Raw genomic sequence first — 13,266 nt, forward strand, 5'->3', positions numbered from 1 at the left:
TTTGAGTTTTTTTTTCGGTTATTTTTTGTGAGCGGTATACCTAGTATCCCACTACGCTCAAGTTATAAACAGTTAAGCCGCTGCCATACAATCTATGTTATGGTTTCTTTTTAAAACTACACGCTGAAATTATATAAAACTTGGCATGACCAACACACGCTACATACACACTACACATACACACTACACTATAGACTAGATACACTATATATATTCCTACCAGACATACACAGGTTGGTATTTATTTATTATTAAGAAAAATGTACAAATGGCGGACTTAGTGCCAAAAGGCATTCTCTAACAGTCAACCATTGGGTCAAACAGAGACATAAATGTTGGTGCATGTGAGAGATTCATAAATTATAACGTGAAATTGAGCCGGAAAGTCAAATACATATGTATTACATATATATACTTACATAACATTTTGGGATTAGGTAGTTGTCATTGCTAGAAATTGTACTTAATAAAAAATAACAGAGAGCCATGGAGCGCGCCATGCTCGGCATCAAACTGCAAGACCGAGTGAGGAATGTCGAGATCCGACGACGCACCAAGGTGCAAGACGTCGGATACGTCATTACCAAACTTAAATGGAGCTGGGCGGGACATGTTGCCAGGCAGAGTGATGGCAGGTGGGCCAAAATGTTAACGGAGTGGTGGCCGCTTACAGACGAAAGGAGTGCCTGGCGTCCGTTGGCTCGTTGGGTAGACGATATTCGGAAGATTGCGGGTGACTCCTGGATGAGATTGGCTCAGGACCGGGATAAGTGGCGTACTCGAAGAGAGGCCTATGCTCAGCAGTGGGCGATAAAAGGCTGATATGATGATGATGATGATGAATAGAGCTAGTAGAAGTTACACGTAAATTTTTTATAAAAGCCCTATTTTCTTTGTTATAAAGTTGGTAGATCTTTGGTATCTATTATCTGGAGATTTTGTGATTGTTACAGTGGTTATTTAACAAAGATTTTTTGATAACAAAACTTCTATGAGACACAAACTTAAATTAAAATACGTGAGTGACCCGTTTTAAAATATTTAAAGATTTTATGACTTAAAGGTACCTAAATCAAAGTATTAAACCTAAGTATTAAAACAATATGTGTTCAATAAATATTTTATTTAATCGATTTTAACGTCATTGTACCTACAAATAACTTTATCAGTTTCGGAGCTTGAGCCTTCACCTAGTCGTCCCGGGCCAGGAATGCCTCGTAACTCTCCTGGTACTTGTCCCCGGGATCGTATCTAGCTTTCATTTGGGTCCAGTATTCCGGTTCGTTTTCCTTCAAGTGCTTCACCACTTTTCGGGCGCCCTTCCTCTGTTGCTCGGTGCACTTCTCACATGCCGTCGTCATGGCGTCTTTGATGGTATCTGGAACAAATAAAGCATTTAGTTAGCTTCGTTTTTTATTGACTTTGAATCCCCATTAATAAGGCCCGCGATGTGCCCAAGACTTTGGTGACTTATTTGAGCATTTGGGCCATTTTATTTAAAGTTGTCCTCTACAATTATTTTTTTAAATTTGTGAATTTCTATGTTATTCCTACTCAGAATCACGAGCTCATTCTATCCTAATAGGAGAAAAAAAGTGTCCTAAGGTTATTTCCCCATTCCGTTACCATTTTTCATAGACTTTGTGTCACGGAATGGAAAGATCGAAAAATGTATAGAAATTTTGGAACATAACTTACTACCAGAGAAGTGCGCGGTACGCGACAAAATTTATTAATAATATTACTTGGGGTTCTATTAAAAAATAACAAATGTGTATACACTAAAACAATCCATATAATTATAAAGAATACGAACGCATTTTTTCCCAATCTGAAAAGGTGAGACACACACGGTTTGCGTTCGTTCGGAAAATTAAACCTATTGAAAGTCGACTAATTCACCTACAGACTTATTATTAATTACTAAGTAGATTCCCTTTTCCATGGGAACTAGCGTTCGAAGCAATCAAACTCGCAATAATAAACCAGTTTACTGACTGGTTCGATTTATTTTTTCTACAAAAAAAGTGGTCTTAAATGTGAATAAGACAGGATATTGACGATTTATTATCTCGGCTACTATGGTGTTAACATAAGTATACACAAAAAAACCTTAAGTATGTTTATTTTTATTACACCCACCTGAATCGTCATACGCTTGTAAAACCGGTAGATAATCAGTAGAAATTTTTGCTCGAAATCAAACGAATTTTATAAATGTAGCCTGTTACCCGTTCCGGGACTGTATAAAGTACCTACATTACACATTAGACGCATTCTAAATTCTGACTGCTGTAATTGCTGACTGCTTTGTTTTTGACTTGTGTTTTTTTTTGTGTTATGTAATTTGTAGAAATGTAGTGTCTTTATGTGATGTTTTATATAATTAATATTCTAAATTCTAATCGACAGCAGAAGTTGTTACACTTGTATAAGTTAAAGATGTAGGTACAAGCCTTATCAAAATAATACAGTTCAATTCAGTAAATAACTTAAATTAAATCTAACAGACCACAGTATACGGTCTAATCTATGTTTTCCCCTCTCAGGTAATTCAGTATCAAAATTAGCTTCTACTGGTTGTCTGTTTAAAGTTTCACAAACTTCTGTAGGCATTTAATAATTATATTTAATCACACAGGTTAATATAATTAAAACGAGTTACCTACTCTTTATGCGGATAAGGGTTCAACCAGAAGAACTTTCGCTATGTAGTCTTTAAAGCTTTTAAAGTCCATTTGTAATGTCCACAGGAAAGACGTAGGTATAAAAAATATATGAGTAACAATATGTTTACGGTAGCGTTACACGAGATAAAACAATGATACCTATAATAACTTACTTTTGAGTGTTTTTCCTTCCGGCGTGCATCGTCCTTCACCCAATAAGCACTTGACGTACGGAACCAACAATCTCTTATTCGCCAGAATCTCATCTATATTTATATTGTCATATCTATCCGTGTACTTATTCTCCTCGGCAATGGCCAGACAAATAAGGCCCAAACACAATAGCAACAACTTCATCTTTCAGTCTGTATTGACGCACACTGAAGATTAATCGGAATTCGATTCCCTTTTATTTCAGCTTTGATGCAATTATAATCCTTGATAGACGTTGTGTATTTGTCCCTTACTAAAAATTCAGTAACTACAACTAAACACTCATTCAATTATGGACTTTATAGTAAGAAGGTTAGGTATGCATTTGAATGACTTTTCAAATGTAGTTACGGCAGGTATACTTGAACCGGCATTGTTAAGGTATTCATTAAATGGTGGACTCATGCCTGTTAAGTGCAACATAATTGCTGTGGGGTTCAAAACGATTGTCTATGTAAACGAGATTCTTATTGTCCTCTCTTTATTACTCCATTAATTACTGGAGTTAGGAAATTTTTAATCAAGATAACTGCAATTAATTACTACTAAGTAATCTTAACACCTTTGGAGGTAAACTATGTAAGTAGATGGCGTGATTTGATAGTGAATAACTTGGGTATAAATTAAAATTGACAGAGAGAAACATATGATATAGAAAGAAAGACAACGAGAGCTATACCAACATGCTGACATCGCGTGAGAAGGAAGTTTTAAGATGTTCACTTCTGTACTGGTGTACGCTCAAGTTGTTCTTGTAAAAATCGCAACTTACAATGAAACCGTCTTACTTTGGTCATATATACAGTGTGTGGCCTATAACGCGGGCGAAAAATTAAAACGTAGATTCTACTCCTCAAACTAGACAATGTTTGTTCAGCGACTTTTAAAAATAACTTGTGGTTTGTATTTTAAAACACTTTAAAATTTAATCGAACACGCAATGTATTATTACGAAATTGATTATGCCTGTACGGTGACAAGACTGACGGGCAATGTCAATTAGACGGAATTTAAAGTACATTGAAGATATTATTTAGTTTGTTTGAAAAAGGGACAATTTTAAGACTACATAATTTCAAAAAGTTGTTGAACAAAAGTTTTATTGTGTGAGGAGTAGAATCTACGTTTTAATTATTCGCCCGCGTTATAGGTCACACACTGTATAGATTAGAAAAATGCACAGCAAAATGAAATACAATACTTGATAATATCATTTGGTATATTTTTTTATAAAAATCATATAAAAACTTTAATAAAACCTTTAAATCATGATAACTAACTACTAGGTACCTATAAAGTGTAGTATGAATGATTTATTTATTTTCACAGTAGGTAGTCTTGTTTATATTAGTTAAATCTATGCAAATAGGTAGTCAAAATTAATTGAGTAACGACTTTTAGAAGGAACACAAAATATTTAAAAGAAAAATTTGTAAACATATTTTATGTGTTATGTAGTTTTGGAATATATGTGTCTATTTATGTATACCGGATTAATGCTATGTTTTATTATCAGTATTATCACATCAAATACAAATGCACGTCGCATGATATGGGCTAAAGTTGCAATATCGTCGGAGAGATGCAAAAAAGCTCTAAAGGTTATCCCAGACACATCTCAATTCAGTTCAAAAGAAGATCTGACAGAATTCTGGTCTAATTGTCTATAGACTAAGACAATTTGTCAGTTTCATCTAAGGGATTTTCGGGACCAGATCTAATCGGAATTTAATCAGAGCCAATTTTCCATTTAGATATTATGTGCCTGGGGTGCCCTTAAACGGATAGCGTTGTTTATTCCTCGGGGATGGTGATGCCGTTCTCACGCGCACGCTGCTCGTAGGTCTTCCTGAACTTCCCTTCGGGGTCGAAGCGAGCAGTCAGCTCGCGCCAGACCGGCAACTCCTTCTTGATGAGGTGGTCAATGACCTTCGCGGTCCCTTTCTTCTGAGACTCGGTGCATTTTTCGCAGCCCGTCTGAAGAGCGTCCTCAAGGTGGTCTGGAAATTAATAAAATACAATACAATACAAATACTCTTTATTGCACACCTCAATAAAATAAAACAATACAAAAAGAAAACAGAAACACAAGCAGAGGTAAACAACAAGCGGTCGCAACCGCCGCCGCGCCGCGGATAATTTAACGCAACGTAGGAAAAATTGACAAAGTTTTTACACTCCTTTAACCTTTTGGACGCCAATGACCGATATATACGCACCGCAGGTCCAACGCCAAAGACGTATTAATCGGTCATAGACCACAGAGCAACATAGACCTAGGTGCATATGCATAAAGTTCAATTTCAGTTTTGACACTTCGGTGACGTGGCGTCTGAGAGACAGCTTTTGTGTTTGACACGGCGTCGAAAAGGTTAAACAAACTCTTTATTGTTGGATGGGGTCTGGTAGTGCATAAAAAATATAGTCAGAGAGCAACTAAAGCCAGTGTTTTTGATTAAAGTTTAATCGATCTAAAATTACACTAGAAAAATGTTTTGTGATGCCAACAAAAGCCAATATACATGCCTTGATTACTCGGTTAAAGTAAACAATTTTTTCTAATCGGTCCGGCGTTTGGTACCCTCCGACTTACGACATATTGTGACTAGACGATGTGCCATCTAATGGTCATCTATAATTATTTAATCCACGGCCAGAAAATTATATTGTCCTTCAACAGAGGTTTGGGCGAAACGAAAACACACTCAAGAAAAAGCCATTTTTGAAAAAAGTATGCTTCACACAAATTATAAAATGATTTACCTGATTTTACGCGTTACCTTATTTGGGTTTGGGTGTTCAGTCAAGTGATGTTAAATTATATAGGTACTTTCTGATTCTTATAGATATTACTTAGATACCTATGATATTGAAATTTAATTTTCAGGGACGTATAGAGTAACATTTTGGATTATATACGTTTTAGCATATGTACATTGCGATAGGTATATAAGAAAGCATTTCCGAACAGATTAATACCTTAGTAATGAGTTCTTGGAATACTTGTAGAAAACATGTATAATTTGAATTAAGCCAAAAAAAAAAAGTCAAATATATCAAGCAGTCTCGCTCGAGACTACTCATAAAAGACGCGCCAGGTCAAGGTGAGGAACCTGTATCTTTGACACTCGAAAAACAATGAATATATTTACAGATTTGATTTACAGATTACCCAGTTTGAGAAACTCTTGGATGAGTAAAATACACGGAGAACTTAAGTTTAATCTGCCAATTCATGACATAACAATATCATTAATTTACTGGTAAACACAAAATGTATGATACCCGATTCCTAATCATTCGATCAAGATATTATATGTATAGATTTGATTCTTATCTGGATTAAATTAATTCCAAGAACCATTGAACTATTAGTGCCAAGAACTTGAGTTAAACTCGAGTAAGATAATAAATACTAAATACATTTCATAGAAATATTATATCGTGCCTAATATATTTCAGGAATTGCGTCGATTCCTCCCTCACAAATCTCATAATCAAATTTTAATTCAGAGAAAAAATATAACATTTGTGGAGTGAGAACCGAGTAGTAAGAAGCTTTTTTTATTTACAAGCTTAGATACTTCTAAGCAAGCAAGCAAGTTTTTAAGGAAGTCACTCCGTCGGATATGTGGTTGACGTGTATTTTATTTTAATTAACTTGTTCATATATGAGGCACAATTTACACTTAAGGTATTTGTACTTTGTCTAGTCTAGTTTATCAAAAAATATAGAAGTAAGAATAAGAAGGATTTTTATTGTAAAAACCTTGCAAATTCGTGGCTACATTCTCATTTCTAGCAACTAGACTCTTTTGTTTACTGACATGCGTATCATCTGTCATGTCATGTCAGGTGAGTCAGTGTTGTTCTCTTTGGCAGTATGTTTGAAAAGATTTTTCCAATGGTGTAATTTTAAACTATAATTTTATTTTGTGTTGTGTGTGGTGTTCTTATGTACAAATAATGTTTTGATTGTTTTGTGAACTAGTGGGTGAAGATACAGGCGGTTTCAACGCCATATCCGACGCCGCTATGTTACTGCTGCACTCCGTGAAAGATAAAATCGTCAAACGTTTCTCGACTCGATAAAGCTCGTGTAGTGCAGATCATGTCGCGCAACATTTGATTAAAGTGGTGAGGCACTTTCATATATTTAATTTGTCCGAATCTCACTGGAGTTTTGGACACCACAGTTGCTTTTTGATCTCATCCACATGGAGTCCAGTCATTAGTGAATGTAAGCGAAAACGAATATCGGCGGTTAAAAAATCAAACATCGTAAAGTGTTGCGTGTCGACCAAGTAACATTCCTAGTGTGCAAAACGTTCACGTTCATAAAGAAGACCAAGTACGGGTAGTTCGAAAAACTTGCACTGCTAGAAAATGACTCTGACTGAATGAGTGAAAATTACCAGTCTTTCTTCGAGACCACGGGGACAACGCCGTCTTCGAAACGTCGAAGGTAATGTAAAAACTGAATTATACGCGGTTAAGTTCCGTTTTCGTAAATCATAATTCTTCATATTTGTTTTAAACTAGTTCACGCAATTTTGGGTTGTTAGTGGTTGCGTACATATAAAGTAATGTCTTGTTACATAGTTCTATTGAGTGAAACTTTTGGTGAAAATAGAGACGGATTAAACGCCGTATACGACGTTGCTAGCCACTACGCGTAAGTTATTAAGTACATGTGAAGTTGCCCACCTTTCAGCTCCTTGCCTTCGGGCGTGCACTTGCCCTTGTCCAGTATACAGTTGACGTAGGCCTGCAGCAGCCGCTTGTTGTCCAGAATCTCGTCCAGGTCGATGTTGTCGTACTTGTCTGTGTACTTTTCTTCCGCCAACGCCAGCGACGCCACGACCAGAAGAACAAAGTATTTCATCATCTGAAACGTGCGTTGAAGGAGTTGAAGGCTTTGAAGTATTGTTTGAACTATGCAATAAGTATAAAGTTTCAGTATGTCTACGAGTAAAATAGTCTACCCGAGAATGTCGGATATATCTCACACACGGATTGACAGTTTGATAGTTTTGAAATTTAAATCGCAACATCGGAAATACCTTGAACATTTTTATTGTCACTCTTGTCTGAATACTCTCTAGACATTACCATCAAATCCAGAGTGAGTAATTACATATATTTAATAATAAGGAAATTAAATAGGCCGAGATTGTTTTAGCAACGTCGTAAGGAGTTATGGAGCGTAGGTATGTACGGCACAGGACTTATATTCATGCACTAAGTAATGTTTGTTTAAGGCTAACATACCATTGTGTCAGCGGTCAACTATAATCACCGAGAACTGCGAGGGACTTATGGTAGTTAGAGCCTCTGTCCAGTATTTATATGGTAGTTGCACTCGTGGTTAAAACATCTAATTTGCACGGTACATTACGCTCTTATGTGATTGAGGTAAAAACCCCGTCATCGCTCATACAGGACGTTTGGAAAATGTTAATGCGTTTGAAACTTTGCAACCTACAAGTGGCATATAATCCGTTGAAGAAGGTGTTTCTTGACGAAACGTAAAATTTACCAGATCAAAACACTATCATATAATCAGGTCAGGACTTTTCAGATGTATATGAATGAGTTATAGTACATTACATACCTAGGGAGGTGAATTCGTGAATGTTCCAGATCGCAGGTGTTTGTCGCATAAATATGCGATCTGCGGCTTTACGAATTACCGCCCGTGGTTTGTCTAAAGTTTTACGTCTTGCCTTGGCCAGGAAGTGAGATGTTCTCCTCGCGTAGCGGGGAGAAAATCCCACTTACGGGCCTAGGGTGACGTAAACACTTTAAAACCTGTATCCCATATTATCATTACATAGGTACTTACGTGATTCCTTCATTATTTTTATTGATAGCTCAAAAACAATTATTATCCAATACTATGACTACAGCTGATGAGGGGATGTTATTGACAAACTTTGTTGAACATAACAAACAACTGCAAAAAAGGACTTAATGCCTTGAAGCCAACAACATCCTCCCGTTACGGACATTTCTCATGTAGGTACCTACCTAGTTGTTTCCCCGGTTGCTCCTAAAAGAACGCTTCGTCAACCCAACCCTCGATGTTATACTAAATGTTTTTTAGTAGGAGATAATTATATTTTTTTGTCAATTATGAATAATATTGAGTCCTGTAGGTGTTCCTAAATTTAACAAAACCTAGATAACAATGCCTCATAAAGACAAAGTATACAGTTGTAGTTAAGCCAGTAGCGTAGATGTTGCTTTTTAAGGACGACTGTATATACTGCAGGTCAGTCCTCATTCCGTCTTTTCATACATTTGTATGAAATTTGATTTAAATGTTGCAAAAGAAAACGCTTACACTGCGTTTATAGAATATATTTAAATGACTGACTTGTTAGAACGTTAAATAGTGCGTTTATTTTCCATAGTACAGATTGTAGGAAGTATATGTCAACTACATACATGAATTTTACAATGTTAGTTCAATGAATTGTAAGTCATAAGTCATAAGTGTCATAACTAATTATCGTTAGACATCGGTGGCAAGGCACAAATAATAATTATGCACGTAAATATTATTTTTATCTTATTTTTCTTATTTTTTCTTTGTTTTCATGTTGTGGCGTTAAAATAAATGTATTTCTTCTTCTTCTTCTTCTTAAATCTCTATGAATCGGGTAATCTACCTAAAATGCTAGGTACTTGACTTGTCATTGGTGTTTATTTTTGTGCGAAACTCATCTGCTAATTTAAAGATTAAATTAAGATGAAGGTGGGGCTTTTCAATTTCAAACTTCTTTTGTATAAGTATGATTGTTATTGTGATTTAAAAGATATATTATTTAATAAACCTTCATGCATATTTTATGAAGTTACTTGTAAATAAATAAATTGATGTTGGAATACTTCCATTCTCAGTAACATTATGTTTTTTCCTTGTTTATTGCCGTTTCCATTAAAAGGTCGCTTTGACCAGTTTCGTGTGAAAGGAGGCTTGTCGCGGTGACGTCATCATCGAAATATTTATCTAAGTTTATTTTTCCTTATTTCTACACACATGTCTGTTTAAAAAAGCTGACTTCTTAATTTGTACAAAAACAATGATAATAATTGACCGTGCGAGTGTGATGGGCAGTGATCGTTAATTTTCCAGCAATTTTGGTGCAGCATAGTAAAAATAAAGGATTTTCTTCAGTTTTTTTCTAGGGAGAGGATTGGTTAAGGTTAATATTACTGTTATTAACCCTAATTATCTATTCTACCTAGAGTAGGGCATACATATGCTTTTAACCAACAATGCTGCACCAAAATTGCTGGAAAATTAACGATCACTGGTGATAAGCGAGCAAATCATCCCCGTATCAGCTTGGGTAAATTGCTTTCGTATGCCTGCTATTCGATCTCCTCTACAGGTCGCATTTCTCTCTCTCATCTTCAATTTGTGAGAAGATTTGATAATTATATGGTTTATTTTGTCGATTCTGTTCTTGGAAAAAAATCTAATTGGCGGAGCCGCCGGTATCATGGCTCCGTTTTGAAAATGTTTCGAGCCCCCATACGCGGGGCCTACAGCTCAAACAACCACTATTTTTTAATTTAACGGCACTTGTACTTATAATGTAGGTAATCTTTGTATTTTTTTTGTAACTAGTTGATTTAATATATAACGATGTTTATTATTTGTATTCACTCTGTATATTAATGTTAATGGAAGATGAAGTAATTTTAATTCCTAACGCTTTTTCTGTATATATCGCTTTGGTACGTATAAGTGCATAATTATTGTTATTTCTTCATATAAATATCTTAAGATAATCCTTGGTCTTCTAAGTGATAATAAAATACAATGTAATACCTACATAACTTACGATTAGAAATTAAAATGCGTCAGCTCTATTAATTTATTCATATGTATGTAATAAGAATATATTGTGTATGGTTGGAACTTGGAGCTTATTATTTTTTAGATAAAATTCAAAACAAAATTGATTTAGCCACTATATTAGACTCTCTACTACAGATTCAAGCGCAATAAATAAATTATCATAACAAAATTACACCGTTTAGGTATAATTATTTCAAATTGGCCTGACGGCATAATTATTTAGTCCAACAAATCCAGGGCTTCACTAAGACGTCAGCGGAAAATCTCTAATAATAAAGTATAAGGTATCTACCTACTATATACGGCATTACAATACAATTATTGATCTTGGAAAAACCGTTAAATTAATGACATTTTCTAGCAGGTACTTGATATTAGATAATTAGAGTAGTATTTAATGTAGAGGTGACTAGGTATGCAGTTTGCGCTCTTAATTGTCATTGAACCTACTTGTTAATTGGTCTGATAGTTAATGCCGCTATTGTTATGAGGACCAGTTACTAGTGAATCATGTCAGGGTGTTAGGATGCGGTGTATGTAAACAAACGTTGCCTAACAGTTTATGTCATCATCATCATCATCATCTTCCTCGCGTTGTCCCGGCATTTTGCCACGGCTCATGGGAGCCTGGGATCCGCTTGGCAACAAATCCCAGTAATTGTCGTGGGCACTAGTTTTTACGAAAGCGACTGCCATCTGACCTTCCGACCCAGAGGGTAAACTAGGCCCGTATTGGGATTAGTCCGGTTTCCTCACGATGTTTTCCTTCACCGAAAAGTGACTGGTAAATATCAAATGATATTTCGTACATAAGTTCCGAAAAACTCATTGGTACGACGAGCCGGGGTTCGAACCCGCGACCTCCGGATTGCAAGTCGCACGCTCTTACCGCTAGGCCACCAGTGCTTCATCATCATGAATAATAGAATAACCCTTGTAGAGTTCTGTACCCGAAGGGAGCTATTGGAACCCAGAGTTGGACAGAATTAGTTTAGTTTAAACTAAGATTGAAAATGGAAACGTTATAATAATCACATCAACTTTGCGAATTCAATCACGAGATACCAATTAGATTCAATCCGATGATTCAATCTTATGATTTTTATTATCAAAAATTATTTTTAAAAGTGATTAAATTATTCGAGCAGATTATTTAAAATAACTTATCATATTAAGAATAGGATACAGACAGATTATGGTGGGATTTAGTTGATTGATCTTATTCAGTACCTAAGCTGTATTGTAACGATTTATTCCCTAAGAAATTAGTCGAATGAATTTCATTTCGAATATTTCGATTTAATAATTTTTAGTCAAATCACCGATTTTAATCATGAAAAGCCCAACTCTGTTGGCAATGATATGCCAATACATAAGGATGTCTTTTATGCCTTGATGAATAATTAAATGCAAGAAAAAGCATAGGAAGATAATTATTTGATACTTACCTACAAACATCTACCTTTGTACGTCACGGTCATGCAAACTGATAGGTAATAATAATTATATTCAAGAACAATGCGAAACAATTCCATACTTAATACAAACCGCAAATTATGCAAAAACGTCAGGCATTTTATAAGACCGGAGTGGAAAATTAACGATTTCGATTTGTAGTCCAGTGGACAAAGCGGTGATGAAAATACTAACATTATATCGAAATAACATGTCTAAAAATTAAGTTAACTACAATTCAAAATAATTTCAAATCGTAGTGCTACTTTCTATATAACTTACTTATTTGCGATCATTTCCTTTGTCCACAATCATTTCCATCCTGTTAAATAATAAAATAATATGAGCAAAACGTTTATCTTATATTTCTGTTTAAAAGAAAATATATGGAAAGAATTAATGTTACTTATCAATGTTATATCATTATACAGTGTGTAAGTCAAATACGGACAATAAATTAAACCAGATATAGAATTTACCCGTCTTATCATTAATTAAGATGTTTTTTTAAGTTACACTTAATTATGACCCCGTGATTAATTTTTTCCACATGTACCGAGCAGCAATGTACTGTAAACATTAAGAAACAAGATGATAATGACATTACGAGATACGAGCTTTTCATAGTAACTGCCAACAAGCGTTGACAGTTACTTTAAAAAGCTCGTATCCCGTAACGTGTGTGGTGTATTACATTGCGGGCCGAATTATTTTGTATGGTTATAATTTTCAATGCATTTCTAAGTAAAATCTATCTCAATATACTTTTTAGGTCCTATGCTAACCACCGTTTAAATATTCGCCCGTATTGGATTTACACACTGTAGTTAACGCCCTCTTAGCCTGGTCGGTAGTGACCCTGCCTAGGAAGGTAGAGGTTATGAATGTTTTGTATGTATTTATTTATCTATATTTATCTATTATATATGTCGGGAATCGTGGGCGTATCATACTATCAGGAGCACATCAGGACCTTCAATTGTGGATGACGAGGGCTTTCATTCAATGAAATACGGTATTCAACTCACAGTATAGGCGGGGGAAGAAAAAATTTTG

The 13,266-nt window shown here is 35.3% G+C and overlaps 1 protein-coding gene across 3 annotated transcripts; it reads right to left on the reverse strand.

Annotated features, from left to right (window-relative positions):
- Positions 1-1,106: 1,106 nt before the first annotated feature.
- Positions 1,107-8,284, reverse strand: LOC134654985 (ejaculatory bulb-specific protein 3-like). 3 transcript variants are annotated; one of them, XM_063510440.1, is made up of 3 exons: positions 8,154-8,284; positions 7,590-7,770; positions 1,107-1,378 (listed from the first exon to the last, which is right to left on the reverse strand). In XM_063510440.1, the coding sequence occupies exons 1-3, from the start codon at positions 8,154-8,156 to the stop codon at positions 1,191-1,193; spliced, it is 372 nt and encodes a 123-aa protein (XP_063366510.1). In that variant the 5' UTR covers positions 8,157-8,284; the 3' UTR covers positions 1,107-1,190. The 3 variants fall into 3 exon arrangements, with proteins under 3 accessions (XP_063366510.1, XP_063366509.1, XP_063366508.1); XM_063510438.1 differs by lacking the exon at positions 1,107-1,378 and adding an exon at positions 4,647-4,882 and having other exon boundaries at positions 8,154-8,282; XM_063510439.1 differs by lacking the exons at positions 7,590-7,770; positions 8,154-8,284 and adding an exon at positions 2,843-3,058.
- Between the last annotated feature and the right edge of the window lie 4,982 nt (positions 8,285-13,266).

This window comes from Cydia amplana, chromosome 16 (genome assembly GCF_948474715.1).
Source record: "Cydia amplana chromosome 16, ilCydAmpl1.1, whole genome shotgun sequence".
In the NCBI taxonomy this organism is placed as follows: domain Eukaryota; kingdom Metazoa; phylum Arthropoda; class Insecta; order Lepidoptera; family Tortricidae; genus Cydia; species Cydia amplana.

Bases quoted from the DNA above. Each gene is read 5' to 3' on its own strand.
- LOC134654985 (XM_063510438.1), bottom strand. The intron at 4,883-7,589 runs GTGGGCAACTTC...ATTAATTTCCAG, and splicing joins CGAAGGCAAGGAGCTGAAAG to ACCACCTTGAGGACGCTCTT.